Source organism: Amblyomma mixtum, chromosome 7 (genome assembly GCF_055824585.1).
Source record: "Amblyomma mixtum isolate Tamu chromosome 7, ASM5582458v1, whole genome shotgun sequence".
Classification (NCBI taxonomy): domain Eukaryota; kingdom Metazoa; phylum Arthropoda; class Arachnida; order Ixodida; family Ixodidae; genus Amblyomma; species Amblyomma mixtum.
This window is the reverse complement of record NC_143018.1, coordinates 72,533,870-72,556,441: the sequence shown is the minus strand read 5'-3', so window position 1 is coordinate 72,556,441 and position 22,572 is coordinate 72,533,870. Positions and strand designations below refer to the sequence as shown.

The 22,572-nt window shown below is 48.0% G+C and overlaps 2 protein-coding genes and 1 pseudogene across 2 annotated transcripts; 2 read left to right on the top strand and 1 right to left on the bottom strand.

The window, feature by feature from the left end:
* Positions 1–1,483: 1,483 nt before the first annotated feature.
* Positions 1,484–3,839, top strand: LOC149336471 (uncharacterized; annotated as a pseudogene).
* Positions 3,840–10,200: 6,361 nt separating this feature from the next.
* On the top strand, positions 10,201–11,433 carry LOC149336470 (uncharacterized). Its single transcript, XM_089554150.1, has one exon. The coding sequence runs from the start codon at positions 10,201–10,203 to the stop codon at positions 11,431–11,433; it is 1,233 nt and encodes a 410-aa protein (XP_089410276.1).
* A 1,977-nt stretch (positions 11,434–13,410) lies between these two features.
* LOC149336469 (neprilysin-1-like) lies at positions 13,411–15,417 on the bottom strand. Its single transcript, XM_089554149.1, has one exon. The coding sequence runs from the start codon at positions 15,415–15,417 to the stop codon at positions 13,411–13,413; it is 2,007 nt and encodes a 668-aa protein (XP_089410275.1).
* Between the last annotated feature and the right edge of the window lie 7,155 nt (positions 15,418–22,572).

The following is a 22,572-nucleotide window of genomic DNA, read 5'->3' as shown; positions in this document are numbered from 1 at the left end:
ACGAGTTAGGTTCACTGGAGAGGTTGCTTTGCCTGCAAGCTTCTCAACCCGCATGTATTTTGGCGCGATGTAGGCGAAATTTGTTGGGCCACAGCGCCAAGGGTAACCGCGTTTTCGAAATTCTAAAAACTGATATGGGTATTACTTACGGTGGGCTACATGCCTCTCAATAATTAAGGAGCCCAACGGTAATAGTTTAAAAGTTAATTATTAAATGTTGGTTAACAAGCCTGCTAGTTAGCACGTCTTAGCTGCATTATGATGTAGTACACCACTGACAATGCTATGCCACAAAAAGCGCGCATCTAATTCAAATAGCTTATTTTTAAAAATTGCAGAAAGTCTTAGGTGAAACACACTGTATATATCCACTCATGCCCTCCCCCCCAGTGAAGGTTTGCAAACTGGTTTCTTCCGGTTAACTGCCCTGCCTTTCCTTCCCCTCTCTCGCCTCTGTGAAATGCGATTATGTTCTCAAGAATAGCCGTGTGTGAATGCCAACACGGTAAAATAGTCACCTATAAGTGTCACTTCCTCGCCGCCGTGCCGGAAGATCGAGGAGTGTGGGTTTTCTTTTTAATACGTTGTGAATGTTTTGTAACATGCTGTTTTATGGCAAAAACTGGAGGGGGACACTTAATCTCCGCCTTACGGGTATGATGCGACAGAGTTAATGGGCTAATGCTCATATATACGAAATTGATCATTGTCTACTTCACAATGAACTATCGCTGAGAGTCCTCATACCCATAGAGTTTCTTACTATTACTTAGAGTGAAAGCTGGCGCCCCTTCTATGGGAGTTTGCATGGCGGTCCCTCGACACCACTTTAGCCACCATGAGCGCTCAAAGCATCATGGGGTGGTGAGCTACCGACTGCAGAACTACAACTTTTGGCCAAAAAATAATGCAAAAATAAAGCTGTTTGATACATACGAATGTCGTACCATTCAATATTCTGTCTGTAAATTGCAACAAACGTGCAGGAAAGCATTTAAGTGCAAAGTTTGCCCAAAATAAGAGATGGCTAGCTCTCCTATTGGCCAAGTAGTGAACACTACAAAACTATTACTTCGTGCTGAACAGGTGCACATTTAAAAGAAAATATGTCTAAAAAATGTTGTTACCTAAACATTTTAAGAGTTTTTAATGGTATTTCGGAAAAGTGACACCTTTTATTGGCGTCTTGTGCTGTTGCGTTTTCACTACTATGGATTTTGCACACTGCGTGCGCGCCAAAGTCGTCTGCGCACACACGAACAGCGTTTTCGGTATGAAACATCTTAGCAGTGCCACTCTGCGTTCCCGAAAAAATACGGCTTTTCCGCAACAAGTAGCTGACCGCCCAAAGATGCTTTGAGCGTCCATGGTGGCTGAAGGGCAGCGCCGCCAGCTTTCCCTCTAGGTAATAGTAAGAAACTCCATGCTCATACCACTCATGGCGCAGTGGCGCAGCGGTTAAGCGATGCGCCACTGCCCTGCGATGGCGGGTGCTGCCATCGGCGGGGATGGAATTGTACGACCCAGGTTGCTTTTCCCGAGCTACTCCTCGCGACCAGTCATTAAGTGAACTCCACCTGTCACGGTGGGCAGTTTGGCCGCAATACCGCTGCCAGGTTGTGATGACGTCACAAGATCACGTGATCTAGGTAGCCCAACTGCGACCTAGGTGTAGGGGGCACGTGGGCCACCCTAACCCGGCCCATCTTCCGTTAACAACGCCGACGACGGCGCCGGATTCTTTGGAGGACAGGAGCGTAACGCTATTGCGTCAAAAGAAATGACTCATTAGCATTTGGCGCATGCATGCTTGTTTGTTTTTTAACTTGTCAGTATATTTCGAACACCTGTGGGCTTCGAGGATAATTAATTATTCGTAACTGTATGCAAACTTGTTTGCCACGTATCTGCTGTCAACGTCCGCAATCGAACAATCATGTAGTGCAGCGGCAAGTTTGCACATGTGATGGAACACTTCTCGATCTGCGGTAAGATTCTGCATTCCTTGCGGTGGTTCAGCCAGGTTTCGCTGAACGTATTATTCCTATGAAACAGTGTCTGTTTGAAAAGGAAAGGTGTTGCAAATAGTGGTCGCGGCTCTTCAGAGCTGCACTGAATTATGCTAATTGTCAATGCAATGCTTGAGTGCGCAGAACTCTCCTGTTTTTCTTTTTCGTACAAAGCACAATGAAATATTTGTTCTGCAGAGGTGGCCTTTACTGAGAAATAGTCACAATGAAGATAAGCGCCTTTTACAGCAGTAGCTTGTGCCATAGCCCCGCAGTGCCGACGCCGCTTCGTTGCCTCCTGAACTGCCGCTGCGCACCTAGCGGCAAGTTTTGTCCCTATATCAAACTTGCTCAGAATCTTCATATCAGTACAAAGGTGTTTAAGGACTCTGATATAACTCCTTCGCTTAAAGCGCAAACCACTGCCTTAAATTGCGCCGCTCCCCGTACATCCTAGAACTAACTGTCTCGTCGCTGCCGCACACTCTAAAAAAATTTGCATCCTTAAGAGTGCATTTGCGTGTCTATAACTCACACACTTGCACCTCCGAAAAGGGTGCAAAGTATGCTAGTCGCCCCCATAACAAGCGTGGGATAATTACAGTTGCACCCTTATTTTTTGGCTGCCTAAAAGGGTGCAAAGTATGCTTGTCGCACCCTTTTTCCGACTGCTTTAAAGATTCATAGGTTTTTATTGCTTTTAAAGGCGCTGATCAATTTCTTATCTGGAGTGAACCCTTGAATGGAAGCTAAACATTTCCTACGAAAAGCTTCCGACGAGCTGTCCAACTTTGCTCTAACGTTACGGCATGTCCAACTATAATTATAATACCGAGATGTGTGTCGCACGGTGTTTCTGAACCTCCTTGCTGTGGAGTTACATTTGTAGCTTAGCACTTCAGCTAAAATAATTCAGTTAATTACCACATTCTGGGGACACAGACCTCGGTCATAGCTGCTCGTATCAAGGTTGCAGCTGTCTTTTAATGGAAAACTCGAATAGCTCACATCATATTAAAAGCACGCTTGATTGAACTACTGGAATGTTGTTCGACAAGTCAAAGAATACCGTACACCCTTACGCACCCTTGCACCCGAAGGAGGTACAACATCCTCCCACCCGTGCAGCTTTGAAGGCTCCATGGGTGCATTAAAGGTGCTAACGTGCTAGCGCACCCTTCTAAAAAAATAAAAAAATGAGGGTGTGGAAAGGGTGCAGCCATGAGCGCTACACCTTTAAGGGTGCAAATTTTTTTACTGTGCAGAACATGCACAATCTGGGCGACATTCCAGTCCAGGTGGCGTTGCTGCACGCCTACTCGACATGGCCAAGATCTCCGACGTCCCCTTCTTCTACACGGATGCGCAGATCTTCGAGTTCTTCGCCGCGTCGGACGTGGTGGCCGCCAGTTTCAGTTCCACTACCGGCTGCGTGAGGAGGACGGCGCCCGATAGGTCGTGCCCAGGGACACCGTGGTGCTCGCCTTCCGTCCCGAGCGAACCATCAGGCCTAGCGAGAAGCACGCAGAGGCGCTAGGCTACCGCATATTTACCATGAAGCCGCACGTGACGGCGCCAACGCAGTGCTACAACTGCTTCCCTTTTGGACACATGGTCAGACACTTCCTTCGCCGCACACGCTGCAAGGTGTGCGCGGCCTATCACTCGTACAAGGTGTGCACGGCCACACACCAGCAGTCCAGGTGCTGCAACTGCGAGGGGCCTCATGTGGCCACATACTATGGCTGTCCCGTGCGCCGGGCCGCTGTGAGGGACAAGTGCCAGGCGCTCAAGTACGACCCCAGGCTCTGCGATGGTGACTGCTACTGAGGAATAAAACCGTAACATCCGTCAATGGTAGGCCTTGAGGTAGAGCATCCGCCTTGAATTCGGGAGGTGCTTGGTTCGATCCCCAGTGCCGCCTGGTACCCACCGGTTTCTTTAATAGGTACAAGATTTCCACTGGCCTTGTGCTCGGCTCTTCTAGGGTGAGATGCTTGGGAAAATGGCCTTAGACTACAGTTGACTTGACGGATCAGAGATAAGTTCCGCCGTCAAGCAACCCTAAATCCGCCTCTTGCAGTAGAAGCCCAACTTGTGGCCCTTTTTAATCACTGGTAGAGCATGACATCCGTCATGCTCTACCATTTCTTTAATCTGAATCACTTCTAAGCCAAATCAGCTCTCAGCCCTTTCCAGATGTCCTGTGTTGCCTCGGTGGAGTGCAGTGCCATCAAAGTAGGCGCTGCAAGAAGAAGAGAAACGATAAGAGGTTTTTGACATGCAGTTATAGTGAACTAGAATAGTATCCTAGTTCACTATACATGCAGTCAAATTGTTGTTGTTGTCCTCAAGAAGGTAATGGCGCGTACCCAGTGCGAGGGATTGGCCAAGACACAGGCGGCGACTAAGAGGTGCTCAAAACTTTAGGTGAAATAAAATGAAATAAAAATTAAGAAGTAAATAATAAAAACAACAACAACAATATTAATAACAATAAGTAAATAAATAAAAGAAATTCAGATTTGTTGATTTAAATCAACAAATAAAACTAAAATGGGTGAATGGAAGTGGGAACGGGGCTAAACGTGCCGTGTTTAGATCCGGTGCTCGAGAGTTCTTTTTTCTTTTGCCCCTCCCTTCGGCCGCCGCCGCTGCAAAAAAACGCAATTTCCTAAATTCCTAAACGTAAGGAAAAATCTCTGCTCATCAAGCGATGATCATTAATGCTGTGCAAGATAACGAACAACTTGCAAAAAAAAGAATTCGCTGGATGGTCATTGCATTGTAACGCGACATTCAGCGAGAGCAGTTTTGCACTGGTGCGAATACTGCATTTTTTATTTATTACCGCTATATTCTGAATACACAGCGCAACGCTCTACAGTGCAGTCATGCTTGACGTCACTGTCATGGTGACCAATCAGCCTGCCACGATGCACGTGCTTCGCTCTCCCTTCGCATTTTATTACGTCGACAATTTCTGAACCAGAAAATGTGTCTTTAACTGCTGTGGCTGTGGAAATAAACGTTCATAAAAAAGATAACTGCAAGCAAAAGTAAAAACGAGCGAGCATGGTGCGCAATATGATTCCCTTTGAAACAAATGCACATAAGTTATTTCATTTGTGCTCCCAGCAGTAATAACTCCGACGCTTAACCTGCCCTTGCGAGTACAATGCGCAGGATTAATGTAAGGGGTGTTTCGGGGAGTCTTAGACCCCCCACAGATCCTGCACCATTATTGACAAGGCGTCTGAGACCTTCTGTGCTAGAATGTAGGGTCCGCATGAATGCGAAGCAGGCAAACATTATTTATTCTTCTTTTGAGTGGTTGTCGGAACATTTCTTTGGTTTTGGTTTTATATGGGTTTAACATCCCAAAGCGACTCAGGCTATGGGGGGCGCCATAGTAAAGGACTCCGGAAATGTCGACCACCTGGGGTTCTTTAACGTGCACTGACATCGCACAGCACATGGGCCTATAGAATTTCGCCTCCATCGAAATTCGACCGCCACAGCCAGGATCGAACCCGCGTCTTTCGAGTTAGCAGCCGAGCGCCGTAACCACTGAGCCACTGTGGCATCGTTCCGAAAATTTCTCTGTGATTTTTAGTAACAACCATTAACGTGTTTTCATAAACTGGAGATAGAAAAAAAATTTCAAGGACACTTTGGCAACTGAAGTGTTGAGAGGCGAAAGCCTGTGTTTGGTATGCTGCTTTTGCGAATGATTGCGATTAATTACATTTAATTATCAATTACTTCACTCGAACCACCTCGCTTCATCTACATTGTCTTCTAAGCATTCATATTTTGCGCCACACGTCGACTGCGCCTACACTTCCGGTCACATGATACTGCACTTCCTGTGATTAAATTTAGCGTCACTATAGCCTCGACCACGGCCACTTTTGGTCGGTTTTTTGCCTATAATTAATTAACTAATTACTGTACAGTCATCACACTTGGCATCTACGTTCATTTTTTCTTCCTCTATCTGAAGCAACTATTGATTTTCTTGTATCTTTTTTAGTTCCCGAGTTGAACCCCTCTGACACGCTTCGTTAACGGACGACAGTATGAGCCATTAAATGTCGGCAGCACTACACAAACGCTAGAAGAAAAGGGGAAACCCGTGCCCTCTCACGACGAGTCAGTCCAGAGTTGGCCACTGAGCTCCAAGGCTACACGGAAACAATAAACAACAACAACTAGCCCACTAGCAGAGCATGGGGTCGTTTGTTTCATATCTGTGTCATAAATTGAGCAAACAACGACTTTTACAAAATCATTTCTTGCCTTCGTATAAAACATGACGCCAGCCACTTTCTCTCCATGTTCATTTCCCTCTCCATCTGCTCTCGAATCACTGGAGACCCCCTTCCCTACAATGGAGGCAGACTTTAACCATTGTAGTCAGTGCGAACCCACTAGAGATCCCTCCCCCGCAAGCACTCCTCCTCTTTCATAGAGTCATACATCCCTGGGAGTGCTCATACCACTCCTGCCGCAGCGGCGCCACAGGCGAGGTAGGTGGCTGTTTCAAACACAGCTACCGGTGGGACTTGTTAGACCCAGGCTGTTATTTCCGAGCTCTTGTAAGGCTAAGTTTTGTATTTCTCGGCCATAGAGCTGACGCGCAGTGTCATGGCGGGCAGCTGGTAATTGCATGCAATTTATTTGAATTGATTTCACTGCTACTTGCCATGCTGGCCTGGTTGTCCACATGTTGGGTGGACAGGGTTCCAAGTGCTTTTTCGTGACACGGACGCCGGCGCGCTTTTCTCGAGAACGAGAGCTCTTATGCTTTCGCATTAATAAAGGAGCTGAGTCATGTCAGTTGACATTGAAGAACTCCAGACGATCAAAATATTGTAGCGAAAGCTATATTGGCCACGAACTTGCGATTTCGCTGTGGCGGTGCTCCGAGGAGGCACAGAGGTCGACCTTGAGCCGTTGCCTAGCAACCGCCGCAGCTGGCGGACGCCGCGCGCTCGCCGCGCCATCTGACATGACGTCACACAGCGCGCCTTGCCGCGGAGCCGCCGCCACCGTTCGGTATGACGTCAAACCGCTTGCCTCGTCGTTGCGCTCGCCTTTGCTCGCTTCGCCAGCTGTGTCGCATGCCTGGTAACATGTCGGAGGATTGAAAAGGAAAGCTCGCGTTCGCCGCAACCACAGTTGAGGCGGCAGTATGGACGGCGACAAGCCTGCTAAGCAGGAGGAGGCCTGGAATCGACGTCGGAACAAGATGAAGAGGAAACGAATCGCCCAGGAAACAGAGGAACAGCGCGGCTTAGCTTTCGCAACGTATATCCTGGCATAGCCGAGCTAAGCCACTGCCAATTTTTGATTCGAAGTGCGCCTTTTACCCCCTCATTACTCCCTTTCCTCACAGAGTGGTTTGGGTGCCACCCTGAGCGTGACAGTTACTGCGCCTCTCCTTTCCTGACAACCAGTTATCACTTGTGCCCATACTACTGCTGGCCATAAGTCGCATGGCCTGCTGCTCTGACTTGCTTGTAGTCGCACCACTGAACAACAGCACGGTGCTGTGTCGCACAGTCGTGCTGCTCTTTTCGTTGGCTGCATGAAGATCTGGAAAGAAAAAGAATGACCTGATATCCTTTCTACAAGGTTTTCCCTGAATGTAACCTGCGAATGTGAATAAAAGACCAAAGCAGACACTGCTTAGTGGTTAAGTTTTAGTATATCGTACACTTGTTAGCAGAACAATTCGTGGGTGTTGTTCAAGAGTGCACGCTTGGGGGTGAGTCAGTCGCATATCGTTAAGCAAGGGACTGCACACCACAAACAACTGCACCTCTCCCGTTGTGCTCTTCACGTCCATGTTTGCTTGCAACAATGATTGAATCACGTACATTTTTTGGCTGTAGAATATGTCACTGCGGTGACCATAAGAGGAAGCCTTGAAGCGTACTGTCTTTGCTTTAAGTAACCAAGCAAGGCAGTTTGTTTCTTAGCCATATAACGGACCAATTTTAGAGAGAAAGGAATTTTAATGAGGGAAAGGTGGAGAGGTTGGCCGGTGGTAACATGGCCCTGGCCTGCTACTTCACACAGGGGAAAGGGAAGAGGAGGAAAAGGAAAGTGCGAATGAAGGCTGATGATGGCATAATACAATGAGTTTCACGGGTGATGTCTACACACACACACACACCACACTGGCTGGCACTCGCATCGCGGTTAGTAGACGCACATAAAACTCATAAAACTGGTGTCTGCAACACAAACACCGACACATGTCATTAACCATGTAGGTTGTGCACAGGTGGTCACAGACGAGTATCCAGGCCTGTTTCACACAAAAAGTTGAGCAGGGCCTTTATCAAACGCCACCAATCAGAACGTCTCGTCCTGGCGCCCAGAAGAGTTTCCTCAGAGAGAGGGCGAGAGTCCAGTTGTTTCACGGTGGCCTCCAATGTTCTTCTTTCAGCAGTATAGTTCGGGCACTCGCAAAGAAGGTGTCCAATAGTCTCTGGAGTGTGGCACTGTGCGCAATTTGTGTTACTTTCGATGCCGATCTTGTGAAGATAGTGTTTGGTGTAGGCAACGCCAAGCCGTAGCCGGTGGAGTCAAGTCCCATGACGTCGCACCACCATAGATGGCAAATGTAATCGTGAGCCAGCGTCAAGCTTACAGACGCGGTCCTGTTGATGACTCGAATCATGCCAGTGCGACTGCATTGCCGCTTGCATTAAATGCGCCAACAAGGTTCCAATGTCTGATCTAGAAAAGGCTATCTCAATGAAAGCACCATCACTATGTGCCATCCGAGCCTCGGCGTCAGCACGCTCGTTTCCCGCTATGCCGCAATGGCTCGGTTGTAATTTTGACACCCCTTAAGCTATAAATCTGCGTTAGGTGAGGAGAACCCTTGTCCTGACCCTTCAAGGCATTGTAGCCTGTAGGGGTGCCATAAGAGCTCGCCTACGCGTCTGAGAAGCAAACCGGGTTGCCTGGTTACTTTTGACAAAGGCGGAACATGTAAATTGATTTAAATAAAAATTTACGGGACTGTAGGAACTCTGCCTAGTGTTGAAACCTTGAATCACGACCACAGCATGAGCAACAATCTACTTGCAGCGCCATTGCAGCCGTCTTAAGTTGTATCAGCTTTTTGGCGGATACAATAGCATTTTACTCTGAGGAGTAGGGAACAGTTTTGTTTCATGGGCTGAGTGTAATGTCGAGTAATAAATTTCATTTTGCGTTGTTCGTATTTCACATCTTATACTGTACCAGAGGCACAAAAAGCGCGAATATTTCAACAGTTTACTTTATACAAGCTTGTGTTTTCAACCGGAACGCCTTTACATCAAAAGAGATATGTCCCTGCACTGTCGGCAGCCAATTGTAAAGTCCATAGCTCGTAAGTGTACCTAAAGCTTGGAGTAACTGTCACTGCCTTAGATATGAAATTTTCAGTCTCATATTCGCAAAGCCCGTCCTGCATTAGGTCTTTTGTGCTGAATCGATATTTTTACCACAAAATTTTCTACAGAAGGACTTGTAATATATGACATATTTTTGTGATCGAACACATAAATAACTCTTTTTTAATTAAAAAGAAGCTTAATTTAGCCTGTAAGAAAACTTTGCAATACGGCTATCTGGAGAGGAAGTTCATCCTGAATTTAATAAATGTTCAAAAAAATTTGGCAGGTGAAACGCTCCAAAATCACATGTGGGCATTTTTGTAATAAGGACAACCGCAGACAGCTACATATAAGAATGTGTATTTTCAGAACACTGAAAATATCTACTGTAACAAAGTACGCCGCATAGTCCAATCCCTGCAGGTTTCTGAATTTAGGGAAACTACGTTGGCTGGGCAGAAAATGCAAGAATGGCGTGACGAACAGATTTAGGCCTCCATTGTTCATTCAACAATGCATAGGGCTTTCTCGCTTGAGCTCAGTATACTGCCTGCCGCGCCGCAGTATGTAATGTATTGATCCCGGCACAGAAAGCCTCGCCTTTGGAAGATCAGGAGAAAGGACATTTTTCAAAGCGCACGTTCTTGAAACGTCCAGGAATAGGAGTATCACTGTTACTTAGCCGCCCGGATGCAGCAACGCTAGGAGGGAACTGAATTTTCCGAGTTTTAGCCATGCCTTTACCGTGTAACCACTCGGTTAGTGACTCCGGTTCGGAGGTGGAACCTATGGAAGACACTGTGGGGCGGAGTTCAGATGGAAAGCCTGACAAAAAGAAGCGACGTCAGTGTAAGAGCTCTTCACGCCATTCCAAATACAAGAGTGCCAAGGGTACCAGAAGCTCACCTTCTCATCCTAAAGACTCAGACGCAGTCTCTGAACAGCGCTCTCAGTCCGACTCGGAGTCAGACTGGGGCCACCGTTCGCACTCATCTACGCAGCCTGATTCGGACTCGGACAAGCAGCAAGACTTGAAGTCGCAGGCCGGCTCGAAGCCAGAGACAAGCGGAACGTCTTCGAGGCCTTCGGCGTCATCGTCAGTGCAGTCATCGAGATTCACGGCGAAAGCCACTAACGGAGGATTAGGGCGTCACCGTCCGCCCGCCGGCGGCAGTGGTCGGTGGTACCAAACAGGCCGAGGTTCTGGTCGCAGATGGTTCGGTATCCCGTCGTCATACGGCGAAGACTTCAAAGTCCACGGAATCGAGGTCATCATCAGGACCGTGGGGGAAGCGCCATCCTTCCTGGAGCTGGAGATGGAGCGTGTGACCAAGGATCTGACAGAGGCGGCAAAAGAACAAATACTTTTCCAGCGAGTCACTTACAAAGGCAGCCTCATCGTCGCCGTCGGCTCGGCCGAAGCGGCCGCTAGGTTGTTGCGTACGCGACAGATCGCGGGGTACAAGGTTGGCGCCAGGGTCAAGTCAGACAAACACAACAATATCGGCAAGATCACTAACGTTCCGCTATGCTACACGGACGAGGAACTTCAGCGATGTTTCGTGTCTCAGGGCGTCATCCACGCTCGTCGGCAAGTTGGGTACAAGAGGCGGGAGGATATGAGAGTCGAACGAGTACCCACGTTCAATGTCGTCGTGACCTTCAGGCCGGACAAAGTGATGCCGACCGCCATAGTTCCGAAAGGGGAGGCAACCAAGATACTCGGGGACAGGCCGTTTGTGGTGAGGCCGCACTACGAGCCCCCCATACAATGCATGTGCTGCCAGCGTTTCGGTCACATGGCCCGCTTTTGTTTCAGGTCGCCCCGCTGCAAGGTATGCTCGGGTCCGCACAGCTACAGGGAGTGCGACAAAAGGGACCGACTCTCTTGCGCCAACTGTAAAGGGCCTCATGCGGCTACCTTCACCCGGTGTCCACTACGCAGACAGGCCGCCGTCGAAAGATGCTGGTCTTCCTTTGGAGGGCACGGACGAGGAATGAGCTTCAAGCTGACCAACTGAAAATGTCCTTCACTTGCTGCTTTTTTACAACTGCAGCTGTGTTTTAGGATTGGACGTCTTCTGGGAAAAAAAAAAACTGTGCGCTCGGAAAGCTTGGAAAGTGCATCGGTTGCGTCCGGGGAGGTTTCTAGTAATTGCCACTTCTTGCTTCAAATAAATGAGTTTCACGGGTGATGCTTCGTTCGTTGTGATTTATATCGTATGCGCTGGTTACAAATAACGAGTTGCTTTATCAGACGCATACAAACTACAGTTGGTGTGGTTTCAAGAGACCCTTGGTAGTACATGTCAAATTAAGCTAATGGAAAGCCAGAACAAAGATTTTTCTTAAGCATCTATTCTCAACAGAAAGCCCCTACTGGCATCTGTCCCAAAAACTGAATAATTTAATCTTAACTTCACGTTGCTTTGGCGAAGCGCCTATGTTTTAGTATCTTACACGCACTGCTGCAACAAGCATCGTGTTTTGTGGTACAACCGCCGCTGTGGCTCAGTGGTTACGGCGCTCGGCTGCTGACCCAAAAGACGCGGGTTCGATCCCGGCCGCGGCGGTCGAATTTTGATAGAGGCGAAATTCAAGAGGCCCGCGTACTGTGCGATGTCAGTGCACGTTAATGAACCTCAGGTTGTCGGAATTTCCGGAGCCCTTCACTACGGCGTCCCTCATAGCCTGAGTTGCTCTGGGATGTTAAAAAAACCCCAATAAACCCATAGCTGCGTGGTGCATTTGAAACACGGTACACATTTCGAGAATATGCGTTCGAAGAAAAAAAAAGCGCGCGATTCATAAAAAAATAGCTTCCTTTTTTTTACGCGCGAAAAAAAAAGAGACAAAAGAGGGAAAATTGCAGGCGTGTCGTGCAGACTCTTACTGTCCACCGAACCAATTAGAACGACCGGTTGCGGCCCGCCCGCCCTCTCTAGGCGCTGGCTGTGTTGGCTGCTTAATTTATAAAGGAGTCCACTTCAACAAATTGTCATAAAGGAACTGGATAATGACAGTTAGTACTTCACAGCAAAATCAACCAGTGGGAGAAAGAGAGGAACAAAAAAGAAAACAGGACCGAGGAAAGCCGGCCGCCTGTCCCTTTATGTTGTCGCGTCTACTGCGCTCTTTCTTTTGCTATGCAAAAACATGCTGAATTCACACACACACACACGCACGCACGCACGCACACACGCACACACGCACACACACACACACACACACACACACACACACACACACACACACACACACACACACACACACACACACACACGCGCGCACGCACACACGCGCGCACACACACACGCACACACACACACACACACACACACACACACACACACACACACACACACACACACACACACACACACACACACACACGAACGGGTCTTGATCACCAATAACACAGCGCGAACACTCAAGAAACCATTGCGATTTACCGTGTTTCCTAGGTTGAGAAATTAGAACAAAATGAAATGACTCGCTACGGGCATTTGGAAGCTGTACAGCTAGTCACGAAATGTGGTAAATTCCCGCAGTCTGGTCGCTGTAGACCAGAAATGTCCAAGCCCGACAAACACCACCATATTCTCAATTGAAGAAGTGCTACTTACGAGGGACCTCCGAACAGATGTGACGTGCAGGACAATGACACACACCAAATCTGACATAGGGCACGAAAGCGCCAAACACCTACGCTCAGAGATGACTCTGCTTTTGTTGCATATCTCTACTCTATTTGAAAACAAAACCCGTACTTTCTACGCGCTATTCCCATTGGGGTGGAAGATTTTTGGTAACTTCCCGAGACTGTGTCAGCCAATTTTACATGACCCCACAACAAGGCCTACTTGTTTAACAGTCCCGCTTAATTACACGACTCACATGGCTCCTTTTTTCTACGGTACAACATACTGTTGTACACCTTGCACAAACCTAAAAAAAAGTTGTCATCTACCTCGTATTATTGTCCGCACGGCGATATGCTATCCAAGCATGTCACACTTGTTTTCAGGGTTCATTGGGGAGCCATCTTGGCACTCAAAGGCGCGGGAAAAAGCGCGGTTATGTTTCAGTGGCACGTTGCACATCGTCTCACCCTTGACATCGCCACAGAACAGGTAGCAACCGAAAACGAAAAACGCGCGGGAAGTCGTCAGCCAAGGTTTCAAAATGTCCGTTAGGAAGATAGCGTCTAGATCAGTAGTATCCTCGGCGTTGACTCTAAACGCGTTCCAAGCCACGCTAACACCGGCGACCGCGGCCTGCACTTCCAAGTTGGTCGCCTTGATATCCGAAGACTCCGTTGTGAGACACGTGTTATTGTAGAGCACTTCATGGCCACTGTCGAGGTGATTGATGTGTTCAAAGTAGATGGCCGCCGCCACACGTGACCCCACGCCGGCGTAGAGTACAGCTGGGTGAACACGATCAGAGTACCAAGGAAATGAAATGTAATATGGTGTGAGCCGGAAGTCCTGGAATGAAACTGAAAAGTCGTTCTTCCAGTCGTGTCTCCTCTCAACAGGGATTGGCACCGCGGAATCAGCGTTTTTATAGCGCAAGTCCACTCGCATAAGATGTTTTGCGAAGGCCATTCGATTCTGAACAGGACGCGAACTCAACTCGGGAAACGAAGCATACGTGCTCAGGAATGCCTGCAGTTTCGAGCTATTCAGTATTGCGAAGACGTCCCCAAAAGTGGGCATCTCTGATTGCAGGGATGTGTCAACTCGACGCGACGTGTTCACGTGGAGAGCGTTCGAAAACGCCTCGACGATTGTGCTTGCGCATGCTGTGACTTTGCCGAGGGCTTCTTCGGCTCCCTGGAGGAGAAAGTGCACCATGGCGTACCGAAAAACTGTGTACGCGTCACTGAAGCAGTGCTGTTCTTGCTGGGTCAAGGCTTCTTCTCTGGACCCGAAGAATCCCTCGCGGACTTCGGCGTTTAAATAAAAAATAGCCGCGTGGACTGCCAGGCATCCCAAGATATCTTTCGCCCCAGCATGACTGTGGGTTCGGATAAGGTCGAACACGGCCTCGAACGATGGGACGTCGAAAATCACAACCTTGTTGATTTCAGATGTACTCGTCCCCAGGTACTTTCGAAGTGCAGAATCCCAATTATCCCTTGGCACCATCGGCGCGTGCCGCACTAGGGATGACACGTTGTCCACAACCTCTTCCCGATAGTTGGATCGTAGGTAGACGTCAAAGGTTTCGGTCGCACTGTGGAGGTCCTTCAGGATCTCAGATAAGCGGGACTCGCTGACCTCGTCCTCTGCCATACTCTTGTACACGTGACGCAGATACACTGGCCCATTAGGGGATCTGATGTGCTGTTGGAGTCTTTTCAAGATGGAGTGGAAGGCTGCGTCAGGTGGAAACGCCAGCGTAAGGCGTCCGCTCCGTTCGTCTCTCACCACATCGATGCCGAAGAACACTGGCAAAGCCAGGCGCCTCGCCATGAAAAAGAGAGCGGACATGAAGTCCGAGCCCTCGCTCCTATCTGGCCACGTCAGGCCCTCCTCCGCTAGGGCCGCCTTCAGATCTCTCAAGTCCGTTCCATGACCGGCGGCAAGGCAGACGTTCACGAAGCGTGCGGCTTTACCTATCGGTTCCCGAGCCGACCGCTCGTCCATTTTTTCCTCACGCATGCGCGTCAGAGTCCTGTGTATAAAGTACCGTAGGTTCTCCACGCTGAACGAAGTGTCCGGGTGGTTCCGTTCCCAGGAGCCGCAGACAAACTGGTAGAAATTGTCGCAAGGCCTTCTATCCCAATCTAAGGCGTCACCCAGTAAGATGCCGTAGGCGTTGAGGGCTGACTCTCCTTCCTCGATTCCGGACTGCGCTTTTCTAGCGTTGGTCTTGTTGAGTTTATGCTGCAGAATCCGTTTCGGCCGCGAGGGGGCCTTGGCGATGGAGATCAGCCGCCACGTGAAGAGGCACAAGACGACGATGACGAATGCGGTCAGTACGCATGCGCCTATCATCACCCGGAAAGAAGTCTTCACTCGGTCTTTGTCGCCGGGCTTGGGACTCCCCTGGGTCTTGCTTCGAGTGGAGCCCTGGGTTAGACAGGACACCGTATGGTTTGCTGAGTCTTTAGTTAATCAAGTTTTACGAGCGAGAGCAATCCTATGAGCCACGAGGCATGCTGCAGTTAAAGTGGAATTGGTTTTTAGCGCAGAAAAACAGACAGGAAATAAAGAAATTGACACAACAGAGAAGTTTGCTGTCTATCTGCGCTAAAAACCAATTCCAGTAATGTACCAACTAGCCTGCAAAAATGTTCTGGCACTTAAAGGCATTGCATTAACTTCGTGTATAGAAGTTTGTTTCAACATGCACAACGACTGGCTTTTCCATCTGGAAAATCAGAGACTGAACCTGTGAAATCATGCCCAGCAGATGAGTGTCACATCCACTGAAAACTTCTTGCAAGCCGAGTGCTCTTTGAATGTCGTTAAATCCTAAAGCGGCGCGGATGTCAGTGGTGGCCTTTTTATTCTAGGGGACGCAGGCTGTATCATTGTGAAATAATGTACTGTCGTATGTCAGCCTTCTGCAAGCCAAAGTCCTGCCTTGAAAAAAAAAATCATTTGGAACCGCTCCTAAACGTTATCGGTGAACTCCACGAGGGCTTGGTGGTGAGCCGTATGGTGTACAAACTACCTCCAATTCTATAATCTGTATCACAATTTTGACCGACTAGAAATATTGCGCCGAAAGATAGCAAAAAGGACAGCCTTACCGCCTTCAGGGCTGACAAAAGCTGTTAATACAACGTGGTCCTATTTACACGGGTACGTAAACCGGACGAGCTGTAGTCCTTAGTCTCCAATAGAGGGCGGCGCCTAGAGCTCACTCGGCGCTTAACATTGTTAGCGCACAAAGTGTTCATTCTAGGAGGCGTTGGCAACGGTTAAAGCACCATTAGACATTTGAGGATCTCAACTGCACACTGGACATTTCCCCTGATCGGGCTAAGCGGAGAGTTGCTTTGGCTGAAACCCGTTCGTTCGTACGCGAGCATTTCGAAAGAAACTATGAATATCAACTGAAAGTGTTTACTGATGATTCTGTGGACCGGATGGGCGTGGTTACCGGTGTGGCGTGAATTATTCCTTATAGAGCCTCTTTGAGGTAGGCTTAAGAAAATCTAGGCCATTACCCTGTCAACCTGTGGTAATCTGGCCGCATTGCAAATGTGGAGCTATGCTATGCTATGCTCGACCTCGCCCACGAAAAGAGTCAAGTACAGGATTCTTGGACATCAGTTATAATTGTGAGGATACTGTGAAATATTGTAATATACTGTTGAGGAAGTATTGAAGCTAATTATCCAATCTTTCAATACCTTAAAGTTTTTCCTTCTCTCGCATCGAGTAATTAAGGCTGCCATAAAAATCAATTGGGAACGTGTTTGACAATAGCAAAAACACTATTAGCAAAAACCTACCACCCGCAATGAGATCTGCGGCCATATTGATCGTTATATTGGAATCGTACGACATGCGAAAAAATTCCATTCATAACTTCCCGTTGAAAAAAATGCACTTGTCCACAATTTCTGGACATGTACTTGCAGTCGTGTGAAGCAACTGCACATAATGACATTTGGTATGCGTTTTTAGAGGGTATACATTCGCACATAGGTGTTCTGGTAAACAAGGTGGCTGACAGCCTCACACGTGAAGCGCTGTGTACTGAACTATCAAGAAAAATATTTCAAGACGCCAGCAGATTCCGGAAAGAAAGAATGATCAGCTGTTTCAGATCCCCGTGGAGTCCACCCGACCAACCCTGTCTGGCCAAAGAGAAAAAAGGGCTGAAGCCGCTCTAGTACGTTATACTTCAGGAGGTTTGGCACGTATGCCAGCGTGGATGTATAGGACAGGTCTGAAATAGACTCCACTATGTGGCTCATGTGATGTTTGTGGTCATTTACAACACTTAATCCTGCCCAATTCACAAAGGGAAGCTTCCCTCAACAGTACACGGGTGCCACATGGTTAGCTGAAGTACATTGTTTACCCACGTAGGAACCATGTTAAGTACTAAAGGGAGGTTGTCGCCTTTTTTAAAAGTTCCCCCCGCACCTTAAACTTGTCTGCACATGATGACAGTGGCAGTTCGCGACTGGTTGCTTGTGCGCGTGTAAACAGATATCTGCTAGTTAAGAGAACTAGGACACAAACTACCGTCTTTTATTACTACAGCATCTCTACAGTGGAGCAAGTTTCAGCAGAATAGTTCAAGGGTAATCGCAACTGAAGCTCTCTCTCTGCTCAACTGACTTCGACCCATACCCAATTTCCATGTACCTGTCGTGTTCCCGAGAGCGCACATCGAAATTGAGTAATGGTCGAAATTGGTTGAGCACTGTCGAAAATGTAAAGTGAAGCAAGACTGCTCCCCAAGACTGCAAGACTTACGCGTTGTCTAGAGACACCGAGATCAGATACCTCACGAAATTGTGGAAGCCTTCTACATCCAATTAAAATGGAAGAGCAATTCGTTAATAAGTCTTCAAACTGCGCAGCATGAAAAGAAATTTACGTATCTTTGCCGGCACAATATCACTGGAGTGTATCTCTACCCCTACGAATCTAATTCTCTTGGTGTATTGTGACGTCTGGGTATGCGCATGGTGACATTTATCTTTTCTTCGAAGCCTTTCGTACTCGTAAAGTTTCAGTCGCAAGCCAGCACAAGTCGTGTCTTTTCTTCATTCGGCCTTGGTTTTTCCCTGTGTTAGACATCCAAGCATATCAACCAACCAACAAGTCCAGCTTGAAATTCTTACTCTGCAATTAACCCTGTCTTGTTCAATCTGCGACCACGCTATCTCCACAAATTTCCTAATCTCATCCGCCCACATAACTAGCTGCCGCACCCTTGTACGCTCGCCTCCTCTTGGAATCTTGTTCGTTACCGCGAGGGGCAACAGGTTATATTTTGTCTGTGTTACACACTCTACATGCGTTCAGTTCCTCTTCTTGGTTTAAGCTAGTGTATATTTAACTAGCCTTTATTTACGAACCTACTCGGTTGCCTTCCTGTCCCTTAATTATTTTCAGTGGTGGCTGAGCTACTCTCAATTTAATTTCAAGCCTTTTCGTAAGCGCGCAAGTTTCTGCCCTACAGGCGAGTCCGTGCAATGCACGACTATTATAGTATACACCTCCCAGCTTTCTTGGGCGTCGCCAACTAGCGCCATCTGTCGGCCTCCAGTAGCGAACGCTGAGTGACTCAGTGAGAATATTTTCATTTCTAATTGAAAGAAAGCTAGTGAGTGCGGTGAATCGTAGCGAGAAGAGATAGGTTAGTACTGAAGGCCTACGGTTTCTGCGCGCTGCAGAATCAGGCCTTAAAAAACAGTTCCCATGGTCGCACTGACTAGTTCTGACGGCTTAAGGAAATCAATGGGTTGTACCAAATATTGAAAAATTCCAGAGCCAGTTGTTTATGTTCGGCGCCATGGAGCACGTGATGGCAACCGCGGAATTTTGGAGCATTTATCCAGATTTTCAGGCCTTGTTCTGGTAATTGCTGTTCATGACCATGGAGCAGCTGCCAGGTGCCCTCCATTTTCACTGCTCAGACGATTTCCCTTTCACTGGCCGTATTTGTCCACTGCTTGTCGGGTGTTGGTGCATTTCGTGGCTCTAATACTTGGCTGTGTATCGTAAAATATCATTAATTTCCCTTGCTGTGGAACATTACCTTAGTCTTCTTGATGTTATTTTTAGATCCACCGATCTGCGTAGTGTGGTCAGGTCATCATTAAAGCTGCAATTACAGGAAAACAAGCTCCAAACATAACAAAGACGAGGCGAGAAAGCGGGAAGCAGATGAGAATTTTCACGTGGCCCCGCGTATCCGTTATATGAGAGGGTGCCTTAACTGTAGGGATTCCAACAAACGAAAATCACAAATTATCTCGCCGACAATTGGGGCAGCGGGTTAAAACTATTGCCCTAGCGCAGTCCACCTTATGTTAATGAGGACGGAAAACTGGGCGAGTTGGTGGAGATTCATACTTTCAACTGCGCAAAAAACACGGACACAAGGTAGACACAAGGTCTGCGCTCGTGTCGTGCCTTCTACCTTGTGTCCGTGTTTTTTTGCGCAGTTGAAAGTAAGAACCACCTTATGTCCTCAATAAGTGCACACATTACGAGGGACATCTTAGCTCAATAGCCAGAGGACGTACCATGGTCCAAGGCAGAAAGGCAGTTTCTGTGCAGCCGTAAGCAAGTAGTCCGCCACAGCACCCACTGTCCAATATCTTGCCGTTGCTTTCAGCGCCCGGACAGAAAAGGCCTCCAGAACCACACAACCCCTTGACAGAATAAGTTCTTATTCTTTTGCATACCAATTTTTGCTTGCTTCTTTCCTGAACTGACCTCAGGAGGCGCCACAGGCGGTCCTCCCATGCCAACTAAAACCCAGTTTGTGGCCGTTCCAAGCGCATTCGGACCAGATGCCTTCAAAAACGAGTGACCTTCGTCACGTTTTTGTCCTGGGCCGTGGTAGTGGTGGTGCCTCTCCTATCTTTTCCTCCTACGATGGGAGGCACACTCTGAGATTCAGCTACCACGGCAGCGTACTCGGTTCGATTCGGGTCCGAGCCAACAAAAAGGCAAGCATCCTCTCACGTAGTGTATGATGGAAGAGGCGAACTCAGGGTCTGTTGGCGTGCGCCCCGGCATCGATCTTGACGGCGACCGACTTCCGGGGGTTCGGCCTTTGGAATCCCGAATCAGCGACGCCAGTCTCTCGCGAGCGAGTGACGGTAGCTGGATGGCGGACCTGCGGGAAAAGTGTTACGCCGCAGCCGGAACCAAAACTGCATTAAGGCTGTAGTGCAGAAGTCCTTCCAATGTTTTGACGCTACAAGCTACCATCGTGATGCTTTAATTGCAGATTACATTGCACTGCACGGGACATCGTGATATCGTGACCACTTGCAACGCGTGTGTGAATACGAGGGAGTACGTGGGTTCCGTCTGTGGCCTTGTAGACCGTACTGCGACGAAGCTCAAATTGAAAACGTCGCGTTTCGCGGTGTTTCACTGCCCGTTGTTGAGCGCCAACAGAATATTTAGAGGCTCACGAAAGTACGCTTCATAGTCCATGGTGAAGCGTTTGCAAGTAAGATCTAGCATTCTAAGAAATTATGTATGTATGTATGTATGTATGTATGTATGTATGTATGTATGTATGTATGTATGTATGTATGTATGTATGTATGTATGTATGTATGTATGTATGTATGTATGTATGTATGTATGTATGTATGTATGTATGTATGTATGTATGTATGTATGTATGTATGTATGTATGTATGTATGTATGTATGTATGTATGTATGTATGTATGTATGTATGTATGTATGTATGTATGTATGTATGTATGTATGTATGTATGTATGTATGTATGTATGTATGTATGTATGTATGTATGTATGTATGTATGTATGTATGTATCGGCCTTTATTCATTTCGGCGCCATCGAAATGCTACCATCGCGGCCGGGATTCGACTGAGCGACTTCAGCGTTGTACCGAACGTCAAAGCCAGAGTCCGCGAAGAGGTTTAATAAGGACGGAAAACTGGGCGAGTTGGTGGGGATTCCAAACTGATTAAGGCTGGCACAGTGACCTCCTGTCTGAAAGCTTCCCTGGAAATATCCTATGAGCATAGGGTTCAGGCCAGCTTCCAAGCACAAATAAGGAGGTTGAAGGAAGCCGGTTATCCTGAGCTTGTTCTCGGCCAGATCACTGAAAGGATCTTAGCCGAGACAGGGGGCGGGTGGTCAAAAAGAGAACAGAAAAGGACGAATGGTAGGGATTCCATACGTTCACGGAATTTCGCACAGGATAAAAAAGTGGGGGCTAGATACGGAGCAACTGTCATTTTCACCGCAAGGAATAAGCTGGCGGGGGTCTGTAGCGCTGTACGCAACAAGCTTGAGCCAGAGGGCCACAGAGGAAAAGGTGGATGCACGGTAGCGCACAGGAAGGAAAACAGATTCGCGGATTGTGACACGGGGGTGGTTTATGAAGTCCCCCTAAAGTGTGGTAGGTCATACATCTGCCAGACGGGCCGATGTATTAATGAGCGGATGGCGGAGCACCGTAGGTCTTTGAAGGGCGCGGTCTCGTCTAACCTTGCATTGCACTGCAGGAATTGCCAGGGATGCTTTCCACATCTGAATAAGACCACAATCTTATTCAGACACCGAGACCAGATATGCAGGGAGATAGTGGAAGCATAACTCATCAAGAAAAAAGGAGATACATGCGTCGCTTCGCCTTCCATTGGCCTGCTGGATGAGGAGATACCTTTTCTACGCAATTATCTCTGCACGAGTAGGAAGTACGGAACGTTGGCCTGACCGAATGCCACCTGTTGGTTTTTCCTTTTTTTTTTTTTTGGGGGGGGGGTCGTTTTGTCGAAGTAATTGACAGTGCACGCGCCAAAGTTCGTGATTGTGTTGCGTTTGTTTCTATGCGTCTGTACCCTGGGTTTTTTTGAGCGTTTATAAGCACCTGATTCCTGAAATAAAAATTTAGTTGATAGTCTGCGCTCGTGTCGTGCCTTCTACCTTGTGTCCGTGTTTTTTTTTTTTGCGCAGTTGAAAGTATGAAGAGGTTTAAATAGCTTTTGGTGTTCTGGTACTACACTCAAAACACGAATACACCTATATGAGAGTAAAAAGTGAGTAAGCTGCCCTCTAGTGGACTTCCTTTTTAAAGGGTGTGTGCTAGAGGACAGCTTCACTCCCTTTTTACTCCTTTCTGTTTAGCCGCCGCGGTGGCTCAGTGGTTACGGCGCTCGGCTGCTGACCCGAAAGACGCGGGTTCGATCCCGGCCGCGGCGGCTAGAATTTCTTTGGCGGAGAAATTCTGGAGGCCCGTGTACTGTGCGATGTCAGTGCACGTTAAAGAACCCCAGGTGGTCGAAATTTCCGGAGCCCTTCACTACGGCGACCCTCGTAGCCTCAGTCGCTTTGGGACGTTAAACCCCATAAACCAAACCAAACCTTTCTGTTTACAATGTTTACCTCTGTGGACTCGCTGGCGAAGACGTGCCGGAGCGCCTTTTCTGGCCGCGTGCTTCGGCGGCGAGGCGTACGAT